This window comes from Chelon labrosus, assembly GCF_963514085.1.
Source record: "Chelon labrosus genome assembly, chromosome: 9".
Taxonomy (NCBI): Eukaryota; Metazoa; Chordata; class Actinopteri; order Mugiliformes; family Mugilidae; genus Chelon; species Chelon labrosus.
In genome coordinates this window covers 12,137,789-12,162,371 of record NC_140359.1, presented here as the reverse complement: position 1 = coordinate 12,162,371, position 24,583 = coordinate 12,137,789, and the positions used below count along the sequence as shown (strand labels likewise).

The following is a 24,583-nucleotide window of genomic DNA, read 5'->3' as shown; positions in this document are numbered from 1 at the left end:
TTTAGTGAAGTCTTCACTAAGTGGAATGTAACTCACTCAGATTTAGTTCAGGTGATTAAATATAGTCAATGAGATATTCCACGTCTTAACCTTGAAAACTTGCTCTTTTTTTCTTTTTTGCTCTGGCTGCACGTTTAGGACTGTTATCCTGCTGAATGATGAAATGATGTCCAGTGAGCTTCTCCACACCTGTCTGAGCACACTGAATGTTCCTGTATAAATCTTTTTTTTTTTTTTTTTCATCCTGCAGAGAAATCATCAATAAATACCAGTGTGCCAATTCAACTGGCAGCCAAAGGCTACATATCCAAGTCAAAAGGACGACACCTTGTTTGGCATATGAGGTGAGGGTCTGGGTCGGGTCCCATCACAGTAGAGATTGATTTTTCTTTCATCAGGTTATAGAGCTTTGTACCAGAAGTCCAAAGGTTTATTTTTGTGTGTGTCTTTTTTCAAACAGCAAGCTGTCTTTCTGGTTTGAGGCCTGGCCTGGTTTGCATCTTTTGGCAAATCACAGATGGTTGTAATCATCAAGTATTTTCCTCATATTTGACAAGGAAACGTGCACATCCTGGGGTGAGTTCTCGGCTTGCTGTGCAGTCATAAGCATTAAAAACATCTCAGTCAACTCATTTAGCAAAATCTAAAAGATTAAGAAATAAATGGTTTTCTGGTCATCCATAAGACTAGCTCCTAGCTCATAGTCTATAGGGTTTTGTGTAGTTTTTTTGTTTACCTGTGAGCAGTTGGGTTTTTGTGAACGTGAAACCTTGCAATTTGAGCACTTTGTTACATCCCTCTGCATTCTCATGGACATTCGCAGTGCTTCTGTTTTTGGGGTGGTTCATGGGTTAAATAAAAGACACGGCTCGCTTTCATTGCAAGACCATGCCACATCTCACCCATCGCCTGTTTTAAAGAACCTCTTTACTATTATTACTCCGTCTGTCTCCACTTCGTGTTGCAGCCCTCGAGCTGGTTCTTGGCGATGTTTTAAAATAGCAGTAGCCTATTCCCCACACAAAGCTTGCTGTCACTTTCGTGTGGTGTCATTATTTTATTTTATTTTTAATTAGATGTGCTGAACTACAGAGCCTGAATAACAACAATAATATACAACGATCAGGCATAACATTATGGTATATATCCTATATCCTAATATTGTGTAGGTCTCCCTTGTGCCTCCCAAACAGCTGTGACTCATCAGAGAATGGACATGGGCCTTCTGAGGGTGTCCTGTGGTGTCTGGCAACAGGATGTTGTGTTGGCATTTAGGTCCTATGGGTTGAGGGGCGGGGCCTCTGTGGATCAGACTTGTTCCAGTGCATCCCACAGATACTTGGTCAATTTGGGATCTCGTGAATTTGGAGGCCAGGTCAACAGCTTGTGCTGTTTTTCACGTTTTTATTTATGTGTGTGCCTGTGTCAGGCTGCATCCTGCTGGGGATGGCTGCTGCCATCAAGGAGTGTCATTGCTATGGGTTGGGGGTGTCTGGTCTGGTCTAGGTGGGTGGTACATGTCTAAGTGGCATCCACATGAATGGCAGGTCCAAAAGTTTCCCAGCAGAACATTGTAATGTCACAAGATGGTCAATGTTATTTAGTTCTCCTGTCAATGGTTTAAATGTAGTGGCTGATTGGTGTTTTATTAGCTGATTGAGTGATTTTTTGTGGAAATGTAAATGTATATGTAAATACTACTACTACTAAATAATACTACTATATACTGTATGCCACAGATAATACGTTAATAAAATATCAATTTCTCACTGAAATGCAGTAGAGTAGAGGTGTTAAGGAGCTTTTTAAAGTTTAAATACTAAGTGGACTCACTGTTTACAGGAAGCATGACACCTGAGGTTTCTTTGGGAAAAAAAGCTAAACACAAACTTCCAGTAGAATTACCAACAAATATGTTCACTAATGGTCATGATTTTATAACAGCGAGTCATTCATACAGCATATTAAAATAAAAACACGCCGGTATTAATCTCACTTTGCTGGAGGCCCCCGTAGGGTCCGCGGACCCTACCTTGGGATACCCCACCCGGAAGTGGGTGGTGGAGTCACCGTCACCCAACTGGTCACACCACCGTCGACATAATGCCTGCTGGGATGTAGCTCGCCACCGGGGAACTACAAAGATTGTTACAAGCCAGATATCGCACACAGCATCGGCGATAAGTCGTAAAAGACTCGCTACCGTCTTTTGGTTTGTTGGAGAAGGAGGAAAGAGGCGCGCCGTCAAAATGATGGAAGAAATAGATAGATTTCAAGTGCCGAGTGCGGTGCAGGAGGCGGAGATGCAGGCTGAGATGCAGCCGCTGGTAAGTCAGATTTGTAGGTTTTTATCTGCTGGAGCCGATCTGTCAGTGATGAAGGTCTGTTTTCTTATTTAAATTGTCATTAAAACTGATGGAGACTCCCAGAAAGAGGCCTGCCATCATTTATGTTGTGCTCCGAGATCAGGACAAATCCATCAGCTGCCATGTGTGATATTGGTTGATGCCCGTGGAACATTTTGATTAAGTTTATTTTTTTCGACTTGTGTCAGAGATGTAATCGTTGAAATGTCATTGTGGGACGTCAGGTAATGAACGGTTTGCTCGCAAACAGTCGTTTTTGTGGCTCTGTGTAATACAAGCAGCGTCCGGTCTGCTGCGCAGCATCCGTCATGTCTGGCGAAAACAAGCATCCCATCCCAACACTGCTGCTACATCCTCAGCATCCATGCAGCAAGTTGTCAGTTGCGTGGCTTTATCGAGATTAACGAGCGAGTCCTGACCTCGAATATATTTTTGTATGTGCCATCAAACCTCGCCTTTTTCTTTTTTTAATAAAACAAATAAAATAAATCAATGTAAATGATTTAGCGGTGCGCTTCGTGGCCTGTAGCGGGGCCCTGGGTTACTGCAGCCTGCAGGGCGGCCTCTGCTGCCGCCAGAGAACCCGTCTAGACCCAAAGCTATTTGACCTGCTGTCTCCAGGTGTCCCCACACCTCCATTCATCACCAGGATTCATGTGGCCACTGATTAATTAGGATTTCTCCTCCTCTTTGCTTTGTTAGTAGACCAATTCTCCAGATGATCCCTGAATTACATAAAGACATCAAGTATAATTTAAGTTCAGTATATTTCATTCTCTACCAATGACCACTTTGTTCACACTGTTTGGGCATTGCAGGGTTTATTATGCATTACAAAAAGACATTAATTATTCAGTACTGCCTCTGTAAGGCACATTTCTGCTCATCCTTCTGTTCCACGCTGTTTGTCTCCAGGACCCGGCCTCGTCCACGGCTTCAGAAGCAGACTCAGACACCAGAGAGGGGGAGCCGGTCACCATCAACTACAAGCCCTCACCTCTGCAGATGAAAATAGGTAAGAGCTTCAGTGTTTGTGCGATCAAGCCTCTGTTTTTTAAAAAAAATTTAAAATCCAGTCAAGAGATAGGGTGTAATCTGTAGATATGTCAGAGGCTGTGTACAGACTGTGTCGCTGTGCTGAGATTTAGAGGAGGATGGCATCTGAACAGTGAGTTCAGTTCAGTTTTCAGACAAAAACGCCAAAAATGAACTTTGTATGAAAACTCACAATCTGTGATAACACTGTTTGTTAAGATGATGTGACTTCGAGAAATCCATATGGGAACCTGTCACCTTCATTTCTCAGGGCAACGGTTAGAGCTGCGGGTCTTCCAGTGTTGCCAATAGATATACGAAAAACAGATCATAGATATCCAGACCAAGACTTACTGATTTACAGTCTGACTCGCAACTTGAGACTCTAGAAGAGAATTGGAGTTGAGAGATGACATGTTAAAACCTTGTCAGATGCATTTTTTTAAGGTACGACCTGTTAAGTTGTTTGTCAACATTGTAAGACGTGCATCTTTTTCACTCCATATGGGACTGTTGCACAACCAAGGACTGCCAAAGATAGGTCAATACTACTAGTAAAAAACAATAATACAACTACAAATGAAAACCCAAAGTCTTGTCCCCTGCCTGCACAAACGCTCCATATTAACCCCTTAACGCCTAGTGTTGCAAATTCCCGACGCACTGTTTCTGCTCTGACTGCAGCCGAAATAACGCATGTAATACTCCAACTCCAATTTGTGCACATTCAAAAAATTCCTAGGAACCTTTTGCAAGCACTAGTTTCTCGTAGGACCGGTCGGAGTGGTAAGCAAAAACACAAATAATTAATTTCTTTATATAATTGAAAAATCAATTAAGGCGTTAAGGGGTTAATTTGGGGTCCATAAGTGTGCTACGTCAGTTTCCCCACTCTTCTGTACTTGCTCAGCCAACATGCTAGCTAACCTCTTGATTGATTTAATCTGGCGGTATCTAACAGCTAGCTGGTTGCTTTATTTGATTGGCCAAATGATGTGAAAGCATGACCCATGTATACACTGCTGACGGGTTGAATGTTCACAACCTGAGTGGGAATATTAAATTATTAAACATTATCCTTATTCATTGCGTTTCAGGCAGTGGAAATTGCATGTTAGTTTGTTCAGCGGCGGTGAAAATGCGATTGAATGAGGCTGATTTATTCTTACTGTGTCACAATGTTCACCCATGCAGGCCTGCAGATCCAGATTATTCTCATCGGGATCTGTTGATTATTTTGACAATTGGCCGACTTATTATTTGACCTATAAATTTGTTGTTGTTGATGTTTCAAAGGTGGTGCCAAATTGAAACCTCAAGGCAATAAATAGTAGTCACTCTGGCCTGCTTAATGTATGTGAAATTTAGTCTATTAAAAGCCACACATAGGTTAATTTCAGCACCTTGGACAGAGTACAGTGGTGAGAAGCAGCACTTCTTTTACTCTTACTGTAATATAATACAATAAAAGAAACAATAATAGATTGAGTAAGTGATTACTTTTAGGATATAAACGTCAGCTACTGCAGATGTTGAATTCGGCCATGTAAACCTTATTTGTTTAATTAGGCATGTTTATTAAAGTAATCTCTTTGCCTCTGTGGCCTCTAATCTACATTATACATAATTTTGTCTTTCCTGGATTAAGAGTGTAATGCCATTAACCGGCAGTTCAATACAAATGAGATATAACTCTTTGTGCTGTCACTAATGTATTACATTCTAGTTCACTGCTGGCTCAGACTAGGCCAGCAGCATTAGTGTCTGTCAAGTGGCCGCTGATGAGAATCAAACAGGAGAGAAGAGGAAGGTTACATGGAGAGTTTCTGAATTTATTGCTCTTGCTTTTAGGATTTTATATTGTATTACATAAAGCGAAGCAAAGCCTATCAGTGTGTTAAGTAAGAAAGCAGGCCTTGAAAAGTGGGAACTGACTAATGAATGGAAAATGTGTTCCTGATCATCAGACACCCTGATGAGTCTGTATCCGAAGTATACAGTTTTCTTCTAATCAAATAAAATCAAGTAAATCCGTTAACGTCAGCAGACTTCAGTGTTTACAGCGTTATTTTAAACCTGCCTGTAAAGTCTTACTTATCTTTATCCTAAGTGGATGCTAATGATGTTAGTTGACGTCACTTTTGGCCGTTCCTGTGTATTTGTCATACAGAGAAACAAAGAGAGTTGGCCAGGAAAGGCTCATTGAAGAACAGCAACACTGTAGGTAGTCCAGTCAACCAACAGCCCAAGAAGAACAATGTCATGGCCAGAACACGGTAAGAAGTCAGCACTACGATCTTGGGTTAATTGAGAAAGTGAGAGCTGCTATTTTCTTTCCAAGTGTTCAGTAATAGACTCAAAACCCATGTTAGTGTTTAGTATTTCATTAGCATTACTTTCATTGATTAGCCTCTCACATCCAAACTACATACTGGGTGTTGTACAGTTTTCATAACACTGTACAAAGATTTGTACTTACGGCTAATTATACAATAATCCAATACACAATTATCAGTACTATATTCCACTTAAACCCTACATATTACAAATACAGTGGAGTGAAACAGTCTATTTTATAAATGTGTTTTAATACATCCGCAAAATGTCACATATCAAATTTAAAATACATTTTGTTCATACTAAAGTCGCAAGTTGTGCATGAATTTTGAGGCCATAAAATAGTTTAATTGATTTTGACCTCAGTTGTTACTGTAATTTAGGCTCACCTTTTCTTTTCTTTACATCTTTCTGCCATTTATTTTCCATCACCTGTTTTTCTGCAACATCCCCTTTCATCCCATGATCATTTCTCCTTTGTTTCCACCTTTTTCCTCCATGCAGGTTGGTAGTGCCCAATAAAGGCTATTCCTCTTTAGATCAGAGCCCCGATGAGAAGCCCTTGGTGGCCCTAGACACAGACAGGTAAGCACACACACGCAAACTAATGCACAACTTAATGTCCTTCTTGCCTCGGTTTAATTTCTTGTAGAGAAGCACACAAACACACATACACTAATATGCTGCTAACTTTTGTATTTCTGTTTCAGTGATGATGATTTCGACATGTCTAGATACTCATCGTCAGGATATTCCTCTGCTGAGGTGAGATGTGTGCTAGATTTCAATGCGCTGTGCTTCTTTTCTTGATTCCCCTTACCTTTCTTCCCTCTCCTTCCTTCCTTCCTTCCCTGTCAAGAGGCCAAGAGTCAAGCCTTTATAAGTCAGTCTTGAAGCAAGCTCATTATTATCCATCCTGCCCATCCATGATAATTCTGTAGGCAGCTGCTCTTCCTGCTAGTGTGTGATTGCATTGCAGGTGGAGACACGAAGCAGGATACAAATGAAATGTGATCTCAAGGTGTCTGCTACTGTTTGCCAATATAAGTGTAAATCACAGACGCATTTTCACGTTTGTTCTTCAGTGGAAACCTAATTCCTGCCCTTGACATTAGCCCTCTATTTGTAACAAGTTCAGGCTTGAGGATATATTGTAGGTTATATTTAAAATCCCCCAAGTGTTTGGATCTCAAGCTAGCATGTCATCATAAATAAATAGCTAATCCACAGCAAATGTCATGGCCCAGTTTAGTTGTTGCCTCCTCTTTATTAGTTTTAGGAGCAAGTTGTGAGCAAGAAAGTATGGCTGTTGTGTGCGTTGTTTATAAATCACATGTGGATCTATTGAAGCAAAGACAGCTTATATGTAAACTGAAAAATGATGGGATTTTAAATCAGAACATTGTTTTTACTTTGCATACAAAGGAAGAAATATAACTGAAGAAAGAATCACTCCTGAATAGTTGTCATGTTCATGACAAAGCTCGAAGTGATGATGCTTACAGCCATCTGCGACAGAGCTGACTCCGACTTCGCCATGGTTACCATTATGACTTTTAGCCAGTCACAAATAGACATAGACATAGTTATTTATTGTACGTCGTCTGAATCTAATAAGGTCAGAGGAGAGATGTGTTTGTTCTCATGAAAGACGTCGTGTACAGCTGGTGGATTTCTTTTTCCGTGCAGGGCTTGTTAAATCAGACCTTTCCCATATTTAGCACCAAGTTTATATGAACAGTTTTGTTGCGGTGCTGCCAATGAGGTGGGATGCAGCAAAAACACACAATTGTCCCTTTCCTACCCTACCCTCTCCAGAGAAGCTCTTTAACTAATAGTTCAACATTTCAGCAAGTACTAGCTTGGTTTCCAGGCAACCAGTAGAGACTTCAGGATGTTACTGGTACCAGCCAAGAACTGGTCTTAACACAAAGGAGGGGTTTGTGCCAGCCCTGTTTGTGGCTAAAACAGGGTCAGTTTTCACACTTACGTCATTGCACAAATCAATCAAACGAGGTATAGTCATGTACAACCTGAACATTTCAGATGCTGGTTGGCGGATTTTGTTACATTTTGGACAGATCCTGTTTGTTTCCCTATGTGTCCACTCATTATGATGAGCTTAGCTAAGTGGCTGCTTCCTTCAGCTACATGTTAATCATACAGAAATGGTACTGCTATAGATCTTGTAATGTAATTTACTGTAGCAAAGTGAATAAGTTGATTATTACTATAAGCTCTATTCTGGGGGGGAAAAAAAAGTGTGTTCTGGATATAGCTTGATTTGAATGACACAGACATACACAATCAGCCACAACATTAAAACCGCTGACAGGAGAAGTAAATAACATTGAACATCTTGTGACAATACAATGTTCTACTTAGACATGTACCACCCATCCAGGCCAGACCAGGCACCCCCACCCCATAGCAATGACACTCCTTGATGGCAGCAGCCATCCCCAGCAGGATGCAGCCTGACACAGGCACACACACACAAACAGTTTAGGAACAACTCAAAAAACATGAAGAACAGCACAAGGTGTTGACCTGGCCTCCAAATTCACTAGATCCCAAACTGATCAAGTGGGATGCACTGGAACAAGCCTGATCCACAGAGCCCCCTCCCCTCAACCCATAGGACCCAAAGCCCCCCACTAACAACATTCTGTTGCCAGATGCCACAGGACACCCAAAGAAGGTCCATTCTCTGATGAGTCGCGACAGTTTTCCAAGCTAGTGGGTAACAAACTACCAGAGTAGTCGTGGTCACCATTTTGACTAGATATAGTTGGTACTGTTAAATGTGACATCCATTTGGACCCAAGAGCTAAAGATATATTTTTTGTCACATCCCATTTATTATTGGCTGTTAGCTCACCAAACTGTGCTAATGCAGCACATTTGCTATAGTATCTACTACTTGCATCCCATGACTTTCATTTAATAAGCTCTTGTGGGAGTCATGGGGAGGGAAAGGTCTTCTACTCTGTAAATACTCCGTAGCCCGGTGCTCTAACAATCAATCTCCTCTGTCAATCCTCTCTTCTTCAGCAAATCAATCAGGATCTGAACATTCAGCTGCTAAAAGATGGCTACCGCCTAGACGAAATCCCAGACGACGAGGACCTGGATCTGATCCCGCCTAAATCAGTCAACCCTACCTGCATGTGCTGCCAGGCAACCTCCTCCACTACCTGTCAAATACAGTAACCCAGCCCCCCCACCCCATTCCACTCGACATAACCCCCCGTCTTCATCCGCTCTGAGTTTCCTTCGCCAACAGAGTGGCGACAGTGAGGCATTGGTAGAATATTGTAATGACAGTTAAGTGCAATGATAATGACAATGACAAATAATCTAATTAACGTATAGAAGCTTTGGTTCAAAATCTAGGAGAAGGGACACACGTGAAAATAATATGTATTTAAAATATTAGTAAAGTGGTGGTTTCCTCCTATGGCAGGACGTACACTTGTGTTTGAGAGCTCTTCTCCTGTGAACATGATGTAACATAACACATTAATATTAGCTGACACAGAGACGGAAAGCGCAGTTGATGCTGTAAAGTGATTTCAATTTCCCGAAAGTATAAGAAACCTTATCATAACTGCTGAATCAACTGTTCTGCTTACCTGAAATCTGGGTTGCATTTTTGCATTTTTCTAGTTTTGTTTTTGTTTAAATGCTTACTTTTCTTAACCTGAAGGATCAGTGTGGTTGTATGCATTGGTGTTCAGATATGTACAGATAAGTGTGAACTGCGGTCTTGGAACACAAAATAACGGACTACTGTATTAATTGTACTGTACAGGGTTGATGTAGCACAGGCCAGTTCATTGCACTCATTCACACCACCTTCACTTTTAGCTTTCTTTGCCATTCTCGCTTGAGATGTTTGATCACAGAGTTTAGGGATGAATGTAAGAATAGATGAGGATCAAATTGCGTGAAGACCGAATAGCTGAACGGAAACTTAGCAAGTACCACATTCAATTTTCACCCCATTTCTATTCTGTACAATCTGTTGTCGTGGCACAAGCTTGATTTGCATTGTTTTGAATTTGCACATGTTGTTGTACTTTTTTTTCTTTGGGCCCATATCTGTGCACTCTTTCCTGCGCACTAGTGACAGTGGCTTATCTGAAATGAACTGTGTCAAAAGGGAAGATTACATGTCGTTGCACAGACCCTCTAACACGATCCCCATGTTATCAAGGCCAAAGGAACTGGAGGGGGGGGACCTCAGATAGATATTTGAGCACAGTCTGTTGTGTTACGCCCTCACTTTTATCACGATCACTGGACAGGACACTCCCTCCTTCCCATTTCTATCATGACACCACAGAAAGAGTTTCCCTCTTTCGCTCTCTCACACACACACGTGTGCACATGCATGCATACAGACATACAATGCCAAAAGAATGAGTGATATGGCATCTCTTTCTCTTTTGACTAATAGGATGGGAATAGTTTTGTAATTGCAACATCAAGGATCGTTGACTTGGAGCACTAATATCCATTTACGACCCTGTCTCTCCTCTAAATCAGTTGTTTATTTGCAATTAGAGTATGCCTTAAGTACAGAGAAATTTGAAAGATGTGTGTATTTATTGTCAGTATTATTTCTATTCATTTAGTTTATTTGAAGGACACTTGCTGTCTGTTACATTATGCTTTTTTAGACACAGGTGATTGTTTTTTTAATTTCCCTTTCTTTCTTTCTTTCTTTCTTTCTATTTTTTTAGATTTTCTTGTATTGTAAGCATTTCCATTACAGTATTTAACAATGTTATTGTTATGTGCAGTGTATGAAGACAATAAATAAACACAAAGCAAATGGATCACTCCATGTTCTGACTCACTGGTTCATATTAAAGTGGCAATCTTCAGGATGTGAGTCCCGGTTGATTGATGGTGACGGCCAACAAGGTTTAATGATACAGGTCGTAGAATTTTGAGGACCGACAATTGACTCTTTTGGTCTTTTTCCATCATTCTGTGCGTCACCATGATCTGATTTTATTGTGCACAAGGCATGAGTCTGTGAACAGCTGGGCACAGTGAACAGAGTTGGTTATCTTTCTGAGAAGTCGGAGGTGTGCAGCCTATCGCCCGGACATTAAAACCACTGACAGGTGAAGCGAATAACATTGACCATCTTGTGACAATACAGTGTTCTGCTGGAAGACCTTTGGCCCTAGCATTCATGTGGATGTTACTTAAGCATGTACCACCCACCTAAACACTCCCACCACATAGCAATGAGACTCCCCAGCAGCAGCAGGCATCCCTAGACCTGACACACCAAAAAAAGATGTCCCAGCCTCCAAACTCCACAGATTCCAAACTGACCTGAGTATGGGTGGCTGTGGCTCAGTAGGTAGAGCGGGTTGTCCACGAACCAGAGGGTTAGCGGTTCGATCCCCGGAATGTGCCACATGCCGAAGTGTCCTTGAGCAAGACACTGAACCCCCAGTTGCTCCCAGTGCGTGGCACTGGTGTGTGAATGTGTGTGAGCGAATGGGTAGATGTGTCTATGACTGTAAAGCGCTTTGAGTACCAATAGGTAGAAAAGCGCTATATAAAAGCAAGGCCATCTGCGGGATGCACTGGAGCATGCCTGATCTACTAGGCCCCTTGCCTCCACCTATAGGACCCTCCACTCTGAGTCAGGACTGTTCTGGAGGCACAATACTTGCAGTACTTTCATCAGTGTGTCATTGGCTTAGACACTATTGTTTAATAGTAACTTAAAAGACATTTGTTTAAATGAAGATCTTTGAGATTGTCTCATTAATCACATATAGTCAGATATAAGTGAGCAATGTGCGAAATAAGTGAAGAACAACTCTTTAGAAAGAAAAGAAAGTTTTTTAATGTTAAAACTTTTAAGCAGTAATTATTATTACAGTTGTGTGTATTGCAATAATATGGGATTTGAATTGACAGTCCCTGATTACAGTACAGTAGCATCAGAAATAAGGGATCCAACCTGAAAGGCACCAGCATCTAATCACAGTTCTCTTAATGCCAGAAAAGAAACAAAAAAAAAAAAACCCAAAAACAAGCATTTAGCACGTAGTTTCTGCCCTGCAAGGCTAACTACACCCAACTTTAGATTCCATCTGGACATTTTAATGCATTATATTTCAAGTATAAAAAAAACAATGACATCAACAATGTATCTGGCTCCTGTAGTAGTGGATTAATATGATCTAACAGCCCATTAGTAATATTATAAAAGATTACCAGACCAATAAAACATACATTGTACCAAAGAAATATATATATATATAACATGCTACATGATGGAATTCATTCATTCACAAACTAATCAGACAAATAAGAAATGGTTTCTGTTGTGAGGGATGTTGTGCTTCCATGTCACCACCAGGGGGTGTGTGTGTTTGACTGGCATGGCAAAACATTACATTATTCCCTGAAAAAGAATGCAGTCCAGATACAAACAAAAGCTAGTTTCAGCACACAGCAACTGGCACTGATGGTATAAGAGATAGTCACTGAAGTATTAGCAAATACATAACATAAAGAATCTGACGATGTTCATTCAGGTAGTATTAGTAGTAACCCATTAAAAGGCACAGACTTTTACTGAAACATAAACCATTGTTGTCTTAACACAAAACATGTTTCAGCTGCTTTACCCTGTTATGTTTCCCTGCACTACTGGTGCATCGGAAGCCTGAAATAAAACCAGACATTGTAATGTAAAGTGTAATTTCCCATGAGATTTGCTCACATACTATGGCCTTTATTGAGTATTGTGGTGCATTTGTTTGCATATGAAACATCCATTATGTTTCAACACTGGAAACACACTGCTTATACCTATAGGCTCATTGCACACCTGATTACAACAGAAGTCCATGGTCAGAGAAATGAAATTAAATAGCTTTAGATTTTTCTATATTACAGTTCATCTTATTACTCTCCAATAACACTAAACTACACTATAGTGAGTATATCATCCAACTGAACGGAAGTCTGTTTAATCTATTTACATGGTAATACTGCTATGCTGTACATTCACCTTGTCCTGGACTGAAAAGCAACTGTACAAATGTCTGAAAGTCTATGTGTGCAATATTCACTAAAAGACTATTTCCTAAACACAACTAAGCATGTATCAGTCGTAGGAGTTTGTTGACATGTTTTCTTGTCATTTTCTTCATCTGCAAATGACTTCTGCGATGCAAAGTTGTGTAGTGTTAATGAATGAATACTATATATGTACATGAATACCACTTGGATGGTAGATTCTTTCAAAAAAACAAAACAAAAAAAGCAAACAGCACAAAGTAAAATGATTACAAAACAACTAGACATTCCTGACAGACCCAGAAAAACTCTTAATAAATACCAATCACCGCAGGGAATGGGGAGGGTCTCTTTGATTACAGTCAGGTTCAGTACGTTTCTGTATGTTTCTATTGCACAATGTTACATGTGTAGTATAAACACTTTCTGACTAGTGGTCTGGCTGGTTGAGTTCTCTGACTTGACGGGACTTGTGTAAATATACACACAATACACTGCTCGCGTGGGCGGGTTTACAGTATGTTTACCTCTGTATCCACTGCATGTACCTTTATGTGTGTATGCGGATGATGCGGGCGTGTCTCACACCCCAGCAGGGCTTTGGTCTCCCGAATCAGAGGAGGACATGGACACGGAGCAGCGGCGTCTCTTGGCCAAGCTCGAGCCCTGCAGCATGCTGGGATGGAAGCCCGCGTGTCGCCGGGCGTGTTTGGTCAGGTGGTCGCTCCTCATGAAGCACTTGTCACACATTGGGCAGTTGAAGCGCTTCTCGCCCGTGTGCGTGCGATAGTGACGCGTCAGCTCGTCTGACCGGGAGAACTTCTTGCCACAGTCTTGCCAGGTACACTCAAAGGGGCGTTCACCTGAGGAGACACACAAATTTTTTGTATTTGTCAATTATAGTGCATCTTAAGTATTGTGTTTTGTTATTAACTTTTCTTCATAAATGCAAAATCAACCATTTCATTCCTTTGTTTCCTGACTCATTAAAAATAACCAAAGCACTGTCTCTTTACATTCCATGTGTTACAACTATGTCTGTATGAGCTACTACCGAGGGGGGGCGCCAAAGATCACAGTGGGGGCACAAAGGGTTCTCTGCTTTAAGAGATGCGCACATAAATATAAACTATGGTTTAAAAAAGATATTTTCTGGTTCTCACTGAAAACTCACAGGCCACACACCCCTGGGACCCCTTAACTTTTGTGACATGGTTCTCAGTCAGTTTAATCAGGTTGGACAGTAGCTAGCCAGTGACAGTTATGGATCAAAATAATAAGGATCCATAAAAGCTAGGCTGCTATTAACACCAATCACAGATACAGAGCAGATGGAAGTCCATTAATAATCAAGTAATAAGAACAAATATAAACAGAGAAAGAGGAGGAGGAGGAGAAAAGGTGTGGGTACATGAGTTGTTTCGAAGAGAAGTGTGACAAATCCAGGTCACACCTGTGTGAACTGTTTTTCCAAAGAACAATAACACAACATATTGATTGAGAAACGGAGGGTGGAGATACCAGTCCTGTGAATAATAATAATAAAAAAAAAGAGTGGCCACCCCTGCTCCTCCTCCACGTGTTCCTCTGAACCACATGTCTGCTCTTGTTTACAACCCGATATGAGGGGAGGGGAGGAGGGAGATGACGTATGAGGAAATGAAGGCGCAAGGAGGGTTACCTCCGGACAAGAACATGTGGGGACAACAATGTCGCAGTGACCTGCATGAGAATCATGTCTACCTAATCTGGGCCGTCCCTCGCTGCCCTTAAAACGCAGGTTTATCTCCGAGATTAAATGTTAAATTCATCCTTTGAGGCGCTCGGATAACATGGCGTGTCACGGTCATGGGTGAATTATTATACCACCAGGCATCACAAATATGAGAGGCTGCACGTGATGTTCCCACAGGAGCTCGCGGTGTGGCTGCGTGTCCGTAACACATTAAGATACAACTTTATCGCGCACACACGCCTCCCCTCTCCTCTCAGCCAGTCTCCGGCCCAATGTGGCCAGGACAGTCACACCCCCACCCACCCACCCTCCCAGCAGGCCACTTCATGGGACGACCTTTCCTATAATCTGTTACTCATTTGCAGGAACATGTGGTCACTGACACTCCTCAACACACTCCTCACACAACACGAACTGGATGCCCTCCAAATACCAGCTGGTTCAATTATGACTTGGTAGCAATCGCGTTATATTTGTGTTTTCTCTCTTGTCGTCATAATTATGTGTTCACATTTACTGGCAGGTATAACCAGTATTGACGCAAACACATAATGATAGCATTGGTGACGCAGAGCAGTTTTGCTGTCGTCAACAGAACCGAGCCGGTGAGTTTCGTAGGCGTGTCACCCAAGCACCCAGAGGAGCCTCCACTTACCGGTATGGACCCTCAGATGGGCTTTGAGGTGGGACGACTTGCCGTACATCTTCCCGCAGCCAGTGAAGGGGCAGCAGTGCCTCTTCTCGGGGGACTCTTGCCTCGCCGCCGTCGCCTTCTTGCTCCTGGGCTGTTTGGGTGCCGTCGAGCCCCGGCTGTCCCCGGCGTTCAACCGGCAACTCCCCCTGTCCACCTTCTCCTGCGCGCCGGCTTCGCCGCCGCCGAGACACACGCTGCTCCCGGCGCCGATGGCGTTGGGATTGCATTTGTTCAAGTCCAGTAGAATCATAGCCACCATCAGTAAAGTCCTGTTCTCCTGGCTCTCTTTCAATATGTCCTCTGTCCGCCCCGGTGGTCGGCTGGGGACGCAGTCTGCAGAGACATCAACCTCCGACATCACTACAGCAGCAGATCCGGCTGGGGCGAGGAAAACAATGTATCAAAAGTGTCTATATCCTCCTAAAAACAACACGGATACAGTAATCAGGTCGCAGTCCTCAAATGAGACATGTGGCAAATCATCCACACGTGTCGTCTTCAATGTGACTATTCCGCAAAGACTGCGTTTTCTTCTTGAGGTTGCAGGGCGGATAAATAAACACCCCCCTCAGGAAAGCTAGCAGTTTGAATCGTCCCCCGGTTCTTCCTCTTTTTCCTTCTCCCTCTAGACTTCCTTTCTCCTAAATGCCGGCTCAATAAAACACGGCACTTGCGACTGAGCTATTGTGTTTATTCCGCCTTTCTGTGCGCTCCCACACATGCGTCAACTTGTCCTATTTTACTGCGAACCGCACTTCTTCCAACTCCAAGAAACAATTTCGCGGAATCCCACGGTGTCATAATAAAGCGGCGCTGTGATTGGCCGAGAGAAAACGTGACTAGTTTTTTTGGAATTGCCGATTCAGCTGAGTGAGTGAAGAGACAGCGAACCAATCACAAGGCAGGGACACCGGGGGGGAAAAGAGGGCGGGACCAGACTGATGCTACCTTCAAGTACCTAATACATGACTTGGAAATATGGGCGTCAGTTTAAAATAGACGTTTCAGCTAGAAAGTCCAGTGCAGTTACTTATCTAGTTATTTAATTATGTAAGGACATTTTGTTGGAAAAAAACACATTTAGAATTATTGATTCAAAGGTCAAACACTTAATATTGATGATTTATATATAAACAGCATGTATGATAGAATACAAATATGTGTGTCTTTGATCAGAAATTATAGCAACAATCTAAAAAGTGACAGAAACAGTTTAATTCTCTTAGATTGTCGGAATATGGAGTCAATTCAAACTTTGACATTGCTCTTCCTTTCTAAAGTTTGACACATTTGCCCCACTGACTTTCATAATTTGGGGACTTTACTAAAGACGCACACTTATATGACCAAACTGCTAAAACATTGCATTGTTATTGTGCATTGTGGGAAAAAACATAGCTTAATATCATATGAGTATTTACATTTTGTCCTCATAATTCTACAAGGGCAAATAACTTGTTTATTGGCCTCTTAAATACTCTTGTCACTGTGCCCATCTTCTGTCGTACACAATGGTGTTTACAGCCATCAGATCAGTGATGATGACACAGAAATCTGCATCATGTAGAGGGAGGCCCATTATTCTTCAGCTGTGGACAGGTCTAACTTTGTGTCCCAGTTTCACAACCATGGTCTGCTCCTAAATTAGCCCAGCCCTCAGTCGTCCTCACCGCTCCTCTTGAACTCCTCAGAGCAAATATGAACTCTTTTGTACAATATTTGCAACAGTTCTTGCACATTCAACAAGTAAAACCAGACGAATGCACAACTTGCTGTTTTTATTTACATTGAAAGTATATGGTGACACATATGTTCAGGATCCCCATCAATTTACAGGACTGAGGACTTCTGCAGTAGCTCACACTGTACTTTGCCTGCCAAGCTATTATTACCACTTATTTAATTGTAAAGGCTGTAGTTCTCTTTCTTCCGTCTAAAATGTTTCCTGTAGCCTATGCATTCACCAAATTTCTGGTGCCAAGCAGCAAGTTCACTTGAAAGTGTAACAGGACCCTGGCAGTTTAAAAAAAAAAAAAAAGGAAAAAAAGCAAGGTTTCCAGTGCAGTGGGTGGTTCGTCCAAAGTTCCTAGAAAATCCTACTCAGCTTTGGGGGTGCTGGGATTGAGCAATGCTGCTTCTGGACAGTTTTCCTCCACATCTTTAAAATTTATTGGATGCATGCCCTTCCCTAGGGTTGTTTATGAGAGAATTAGCCACACAGAGTCTTTCCTGGATTTTTGTAGCACATGGCCCTTGGAAAGTAAGGTCTTTAAATGACCTACATTTGTGAATCGTGATGAATGCTGATGTGGCAATGATACAGTGCACACATTTTAAACTACAAGACTATCGTGTTTCTGGCCAGCAGAGAATGCCACGCCTCTGCAAAAATATCCTCTTTAGCCGAGGCTCTCTGCACTGCAGGAATGAGTCACTACATTTAAGCAGATTTTTCTACACCCCTCTATGTGCATGTCCTGTATTCACACGATATGAGAGAGGGAAGGTTCAGGAGGGCTGCAGAAGTAATGACACAATGTTCCTATTTGTGCAACACAGACGCACAAACACCGCTGGAACTTTTCGTCCCTTCCCAGTCTCGCCCCATGTTGGAACTCCGCCTCCCAGTTTGCTCGAGCCCCCCAAATTTCCAAGAAAAAAAAAGTGGTTGAATCTAGGGTCTTGGCCGGGGCCACCCTCCCGCTCCCCCCCTTTTGGATGAGCTGTAAACATTTCAGTGGAAGAGGAGGCGCTTCCGCGGCTGCTGCAGTCGCTGCTCCCGCTTCCCTTTCTCACCGAAGTGCAAGAGTTCACGGGTGCACGGCGCATCTGGGTCATGTTGTTGTGCTGCTGACACGGTACGCTGGCTGTTGCATAGGCGAAGCTGAAGTGTGGAGCGCGTGGGCGCGTGCGTGCGACGTAAAAGAGGGAAGGAGGCGGGCACGTGCGCAAACCTCGATCGGTACAAAATGTTCCTTAACCACGTGCGGAGTACGAGCTGACACACCACTAGCTCTCCACGCACGCACGCACGCACCCACCCACCCACACACACACACACACACATACACATAGACAGCCGGACAGACTGGAAGACCCAGTCCAAAAGAGGCCTTCCGTCAGCTCAGTCCTGCACAGACAGGACAGATGCAACAGAGCAAGGTGGAGCCTGTGCTGAATTATAAAGTTAGTAATTAAAGTGCTCAAGTGTTTAAATATTTTACGCCAACATTTCTATCACAGAAGAAGTTTTCCATCCAGAGAGCAGCAACTCAAGGTTGAGTTTCTGCCTCATGGTCTCAGGTCTTAAAAACGTCCACGCAGGAGCACCTGTCCCACTCATTTCACCAGCAACCAGGGGAGGAAGGGGGAGGAAGGGTGAGGAAGGGCGAGTCTAACTGCAGAACAGGATGTGCCTCATTACTTAATGGTTTATACTGCAAGTCTTTGTTTTTTTATGTGTTCTAGCAGCTCTTGGCACATTTGCGGCTTGCATCATAAAGGGAGTCGTAGAAAACATGTTCCTGGTGTTTAGCTCCAGCAAAGTGAAAGTGAAGCAAAGTGAACAAACAATTCTCTTCGCCTCTGCTTGGTGCTTTTTTCATGGTGCCTGCCAGAACAGGCGTACACAACACACACATTATTTCTCTGTCTTCTGTCATCGACTGCCTTAAAGATCTAGGAGAGGTAAAAACAGACAAGACATACCAATCTATTTAATTGTTTATTTAACAATGCATGCCAGACATGAGCCTATTCACATTGAAGAATACAGATTTGTATTTGCATCCAAATACTCACTACTTTGATTTCGTATAATAATCTCTCTCTATCTTTCTCTCAGTCATCATTACAGGTCATCTCTGTACAGTCTGAGTGGAAGAACTGCATGCATTTAAAGGACAATAAATAAAGTGTGACCAGTAGAGACATAAAGCCCCCTTTAGTTAAACAACATCAGCAATTATTGCAGAAAAAAAAAACATGTGCGTGAAACTCTCTGTAGCTGACGAGTCACAGGTTTATAGGAGCCGAGCAGATCAGTTGATTATCATCTCATGAGTCCCCAAAAACTGTAAGATATAGTGTAGGAAAATATTTTAAAAATACTGTACACTGAGATTGGGTTGAGTTGTTTGTGTTGGCGTGCCTCCCTGTATTTCTTAGTGTCATCTACATGTCTGGGTTGACATGCAGTTGATTTATACACGCATACGCACGCATACACACCTCTAATCAATAGCTTCCACAACAGCCATGTCAACATTTAAATGTACAGAGTTTATACAACCCATGGATACTATCTTATATTCCTTACTATAAGGATAAAGAAATTCTAAAAGAATATGTTCACTTTCTTTGATAGTGGTTCAAATTGGAGGGCCTGCACTTTCAGTCCCACACAGTCATCTGTTTTCACACTTTGTCATGTAAAACTGAGCTTTGCTTGGCTAACCCTGTGTGCCACAGCTGTGTAGACAACTGGTCAGTAGAGCACGACTCAGCTTGTTGCCATTTGGTTTGACAAAGTTTTGTTTGGTTCCAAACACACTTCTTCACACACCAAACACAGTCTTTAGTTGGTTCTGTTGGAATTTGAAACCTCTGTGGGTGAACAAATCGACCAAGACATTCATTCATACTACTATTGCCATTTCTGAGGACATCAAATATATAGGTTTCCTATGATCACAAAGATTCTGGGTTAGACTCATAAAGCACAGTGATAATATTGGATGCCTTCTGCTCAAGACAAACTTATATCTTTCTTTCTTTCTCTCTTTCCGTGCCTCCATGATATACTCCTTGCATCACTGGGGTAATATTGTCCCTGAGCACTGACCTGGGGTCAACCTTTCATATCTTAACCACACTAACCCACAAATTAGGTAACAGGTTTTAGTAGGTCATGTAGCGGAAATACCAAATCTGATCTTTTGTATGTGTCGCCTGACCACAACATGCCACTGAGGTGTTTTATAGTCATCTATCTGTCCAACCTTCCCGATCCTTACCAGGTTGAATGAACAGCCCATGGATTTTACAAAGAAGAGTTGTTAAATATCTTTTTTTTCTTTTTTTTTTAGCTCTAAATAAATTAAGCAATATCAACTGGGGCCATTTAACAGTCTAGATGTTGGGATCATCAGATTGGGTTGTGACACACATAAGTCAGATCTTTCAGTTCAAAAAAGAAAGAAGATTTACTGCAACAGCACCATGTATGGAGACGCTATATCCTTATGTCTCAATTTCTCGTGCAAACAGATTATTATTTTCCTAATCTATTAAAGTATTATTCTCAGTGAGATGTTTTTTTTTTGTTTTTTTTTGGTGAATTCAAATAAATGCCCATACAAGCAATGATACAGTCAACTAGTAACAACATTTCATCCACTCTGTACATCAGATGAAAACAACGAATGTCTATAAGAAAATAAATCACTGATATTTTGGCCTCTATGAAAAGAGAAGAAAAGACAAAGATGAGAAATTTCACAGATTTTTGAATCACTTCAGTCCCCACATACTCCATCCATGCCCAAAAGGCACCCTAAGTTTGGTATACTGGCAACTAGCGTATTGCCATGTCAACATTAGAAAATTCTCATAAGCTGCTTGATAAAACATACGATAAAAACTACTTTAAATACTTTAAATATGATTGAAATGTACAGTATATCAGACAATTCTATATTCAATAAATAATATAATACATCATCATTTAGTGCATGTAGATGATCATCTTTTATTAATTTTAAAAGGTTAATTAGAAAATACTTAAAATTTGACAAAAATATCACTGAGAAGATATAAATATTAATTTTGTAATTCAAACAGGCATTTTACCGTAATTATCGATAGTGAGCAAGAAAAAAAATGTCAATAAATAGAATCAATCAATCTCAAAAGAAATGCAACATGATTAAACTGAGTTGTAATAGTGAGAAAATATAAAACAAACATTAAAAATCAGTAAGAATGCTATTAATTTCACCTTATCTTATTTGTTTTTACAAAGCTATCAGAGAAAGACATCTTTTCCTCCAGACTTCTTTCGTTACAATAAAAAAGAGAAAATTTAAAACACTGATCTGGCTTTCGTCTTTTAATAATAATTATAATTATACTAACCCCATGTTTCCTCCTCCACGTCACTTAAAACCTTTCTTAAATCACTTTTCTTAAATCTCAACTAGAATGCATATACTTGACAGCTTTTCCCCAAGCTTTTGTTAAGTAAATCCATAAATTTGCTCTTTCTCTTCATTACCTATGTATGATTAAAAACCACCTTAACCACTGGACAGTTGCTTTCTTTTTAAGTCTCCCTTTGCACTGGTTTGGTTTGAATGCAATAAAATAAAGTAAAGGTGAAAAACAAATGCGTGACAGGTATGGAACAGATGAAGGACGGATCCGTTAGATGTAGTTGGATGTAAAACCATTGCAAAATAATGCCACCGCCGAAACCTGAAGGGCTACAAGAGAGCTACGATTCAGTGTGGAGAGATTTTTGGTGTCAGGTGCAGGCAAAGAAGGTTCACATCAGTTTCGCCCAGCAAGCATTGCTTCTGACATGGGCTCATGGCGCCCTCTTGTCCTCATCTTTTGCAATTGCACTTGTTAAAGCTCTCTGGGAACGGGTGTGAACATGTCTCCTAGTGATATGTAGGATTTCCCTGACCACGTATGTGTGATAGTAGATAATATGCATGCGAATGTCACCGTACCACAACATTTTCATTGGCCTTCAAAGCAGAGACTGTACTCCTTACTTGAGAAGCGTGAGCTGACTGGAGACACATGACAGAGAAATTACTTTTTGACTAGAGTGAGTTCACGAGCTGCTTTCTGTTTCTAGCTGAACTGACAAAAGACAGTTCTGTAGGCGTTATTTTAGCCCACAGACCAAAATGAGTGCCATCTCCTCTCTGATGCTACAAAATATGAGTCAAAGACAAATTTCATATTCGCTTGAAAAATGAACTTAATATTGATCAGTTGAAAAGTGTATTTGTGTATCCAGAGGTAAGTCGTTGCCATGTTACGGGTATGTGGAAGTGCTGTTAAATCCAAAACCTTAATGATTCATGAAGCAGCCAGAAATGTTGGCTTGTTTCTGCATTTTAGTGGGATGGTCTTGTTGGAGTTAGGCTATATAAAGAGAGGACAGTGGGGTAATGACTCTATGCTTAGACAGAATGACAAGATGAGGTGGCTATCTTTTCGTTCTTCCTCCTCTCTCACTCTGAAGACTTGACAGTGTCTACCATATAATGCAGCTATAGGAGTAACGGTACACTTTGACTAGCCTGACTGATATGTGATGTAACACAGTGACAGATGTCTACTTGATGTAAAGGTGGCAGGTGGAAGACATACAGTACAAATACACCTTCCATTTTCATATCACTTCACTGAGAGTTACTTAGCTACAAGAGGTAAAAACTAGTCTAGATTCATAGCTCTTTGTTTTGACTGGTGTACAGAAGGACCCCTATATCTTCCTTCCTGTTCCCCATTGATTTTTTGATTCAGGGTAAAGCTGCCCTTCAGTACTGTCTATGAATAAACCTTTCTAACCTAAAACGTTAAGTGAAAAAAACTCTAGATCTGGACCAGACCAGCATCTAAGGGCAACTTCACCCTGCTCTCACTTTTGCCCTGGGCCCTTTCAGTTTTCCTCTCTGGTCCTAACAGTGTGTAAGTGCACTGACGTGTCCTTGTCACGTGTAGTTTTGTCTATCAAAGCTGCGGAACGCTGACGGAGTAGCCAGCTTCCTCATGGAGAGGCTGTCAGTCTTAGCTGTTTCAGGCCTTGCTCCTGACTTGCTCCTGAGGAAGGGGTTTCTGGTTCCTGCCAGACCCCGCCCCCCAGGCCCAGGCCCCCTATCTGCCCCCAGACTCGACCCCCTCTCCATCCTCTCACTCACCGACAGGCTCTTCCGGTGCGGAGGGGCCAGCGTGAGGGAAGGATGGGAGTCATCTGAAGAGCAGCTGTTTGCTCGCTCCAGCTTGGAGAAGGGGGAGCAGAGAGGGGCCCCACTGGGCCCACCAAGACCCCCTAGGCGAGGGGTATCAGGGGCTGGAATCAGGTCCTCAGGGTCTTCTGGATCAGACTCTGTGTGACTAAGCTCTGCCTCTCTTTCTGGGTGAGAGGAACCAATGTCTGACGGCTTATCAAAGGGGAATGAAGTAGAACCTCCAGGTGATTGTGAGCGTTCTGCAGGGGTGTATGGAGCTGAGACGCAGCGTGTATCGATGCAGTCAGTAATGCTGGTGTACTCTGCAGCCTTAACCTGGACACCTGCCCCAAGTCCACCATAGCAGCCTCTCGGTGTGAACATGAGGCTGTGGGACTTGACCAGGGGAGGCTCATCCAGGAATGCTGTGCCTGCTGCGGAGAGGTAGCGGCTGCTCTTAGAGCGTTCAAGCAGACCTGCTGAGGGTGGCGGGGATGGTTCCATATCCCAAGGAGGTAAGGTGGTGTCTGGTAAGAGGTGTGCTGAGCACAATGACAAATCAGCAGCTGCACTGTCATCAAACATTGCTCCAGCTGTCCCACTACTGCCCACACCGCCCTCCGAGTGCCTGTCGCCCAAACCGCTGGTGGCAGCGCTGCTGAACTCCCGGCCTCCAGGCAGCATCGTCTCCATGATATCTGACTGCAGCGAGGAGTCTCTCAGGAGTGGTGGGACCACACGGAGAGGATCTAGAAAGACCTCCGCTGGGCCCACCTCCTCAGAAGTTGAGACATAGATATCAATGCATGATGAAGGACGGTGCTGCTGGGAGACCGACAGCGTCGCCAGAGGGAGGGGCTTAGACTCCTTGGTGGCGGCAGCTGAGGACACAGACTGTGAGCTGTTGGCTCGGTGGAGACTGAGTGAGCGCTCTTTGAAGAAGCTTTCAGCTCGCTCAGCCCCACTTGAACGTTCACTAACACGACCACCCCCAACATAAAATGAGTGACTCCTTGTCCGTGTAGCCATGCCAGTGGGTGAGGGAGGGGACATGGAGCCCTCAGCTGTTCCCTCAAGTGCTTCCTGTAGGCGGTAGGCATTCCCCTCTGTGCTATTAAAGCTGCTCTGACGGAGGATGTATGCTGCTTCTGGGCACTCAGCCTGGCGGAGAATGTATGCAGAGTCTGTGCAATCAGATGAAGTCCGTGAACGTACTTTGTTGACCTCCCCACGCTCGACACCTGTCACGCGCTCCAACGCCACGGCGATTCGTCCAATCAGCTCCTCCATTTGGGCCAGTCGAATATCAACAGTTTGCAGTGACGCCTTCATGAAATGTTCCCTCTCATTGACTTCCTCCAAACGCATTGCCATGTTCTCCACCCTA

At 42.6% G+C, this 24,583-nt stretch overlaps 3 protein-coding genes across 10 annotated transcripts in view; 1 reads left to right on the top strand and 2 right to left on the bottom strand.

The window, feature by feature from the left end:
* Nucleotides 1-2,205: 2,205 nt before the first annotated feature.
* fam219ab (family with sequence similarity 219 member Ab) lies at nucleotides 2,206-8,951 on the top strand (the record flags this gene model as incomplete). Of its 3 annotated transcripts, none has more annotated exons than XM_084550640.1 (6): nucleotides 2,206-2,327; nucleotides 3,282-3,381; nucleotides 5,572-5,677; nucleotides 6,243-6,323; nucleotides 6,449-6,503; nucleotides 8,796-8,951. In XM_084550640.1, the coding sequence occupies 6 exons, from the start codon at nucleotides 2,250-2,252 to the stop codon at nucleotides 8,949-8,951; spliced, it is 576 nt and encodes a 191-aa protein (XP_084406766.1). The 3 variants fall into 3 exon arrangements, with proteins under 3 accessions (XP_084406766.1, XP_084406765.1, XP_084406767.1); XM_084550639.1 differs by having other exon boundaries at nucleotides 8,793-8,951; XM_084550641.1 differs by having other exon boundaries at nucleotides 2,250-2,276.
* A 2,647-nt stretch (nucleotides 8,952-11,598) lies between these two features.
* Nucleotides 11,599-15,966, bottom strand: klf9 (Kruppel like factor 9). Its single transcript, XM_084552308.1, has 2 exons — nucleotides 15,191-15,966; nucleotides 11,599-13,663 (listed from the first exon to the last, which is right to left on the bottom strand). Exons 1-2 carry the CDS (start codon nucleotides 15,585-15,587, stop codon nucleotides 13,383-13,385), a joined length of 678 nt encoding a protein of 225 aa, XP_084408434.1. The 5' UTR covers nucleotides 15,588-15,966; the 3' UTR covers nucleotides 11,599-13,382.
* A 6,993-nt stretch (nucleotides 15,967-22,959) lies between these two features.
* trpm3 (transient receptor potential cation channel, subfamily M, member 3) overlaps nucleotides 22,960-24,583 on the bottom strand; it is a gene marked incomplete at both ends in the record, with an annotated part of 120,374 nt that continues 118,750 nt past the window's right edge. For all 6 annotated transcript variants that reach the window (XM_084552029.1, XM_084552031.1, XM_084552030.1 and 3 more), the window contains one exon: nucleotides 22,960-24,580. In XM_084552029.1, the coding sequence (XP_084408155.1) occupies nucleotides 22,960-24,580 (1,621 nt within the window). The remainder of the gene's footprint in view (nucleotides 24,581-24,583) is intronic.

Bases quoted from the DNA above. Each gene is read 5' to 3' on its own strand.
- klf9 (XM_084552308.1), bottom strand. From the start codon at position 15,587: ATGTCGGAGGTTGATGTCTCTGCAGACTGCGTCCCCAGCCGACCACCG. The intron at 13,664-15,190 runs GTAAGTGGAGGC...GTGTCTCCTCAG, and splicing joins CCATCTGAGGGTCCATACCG to GTGAACGCCCCTTTGAGTGT.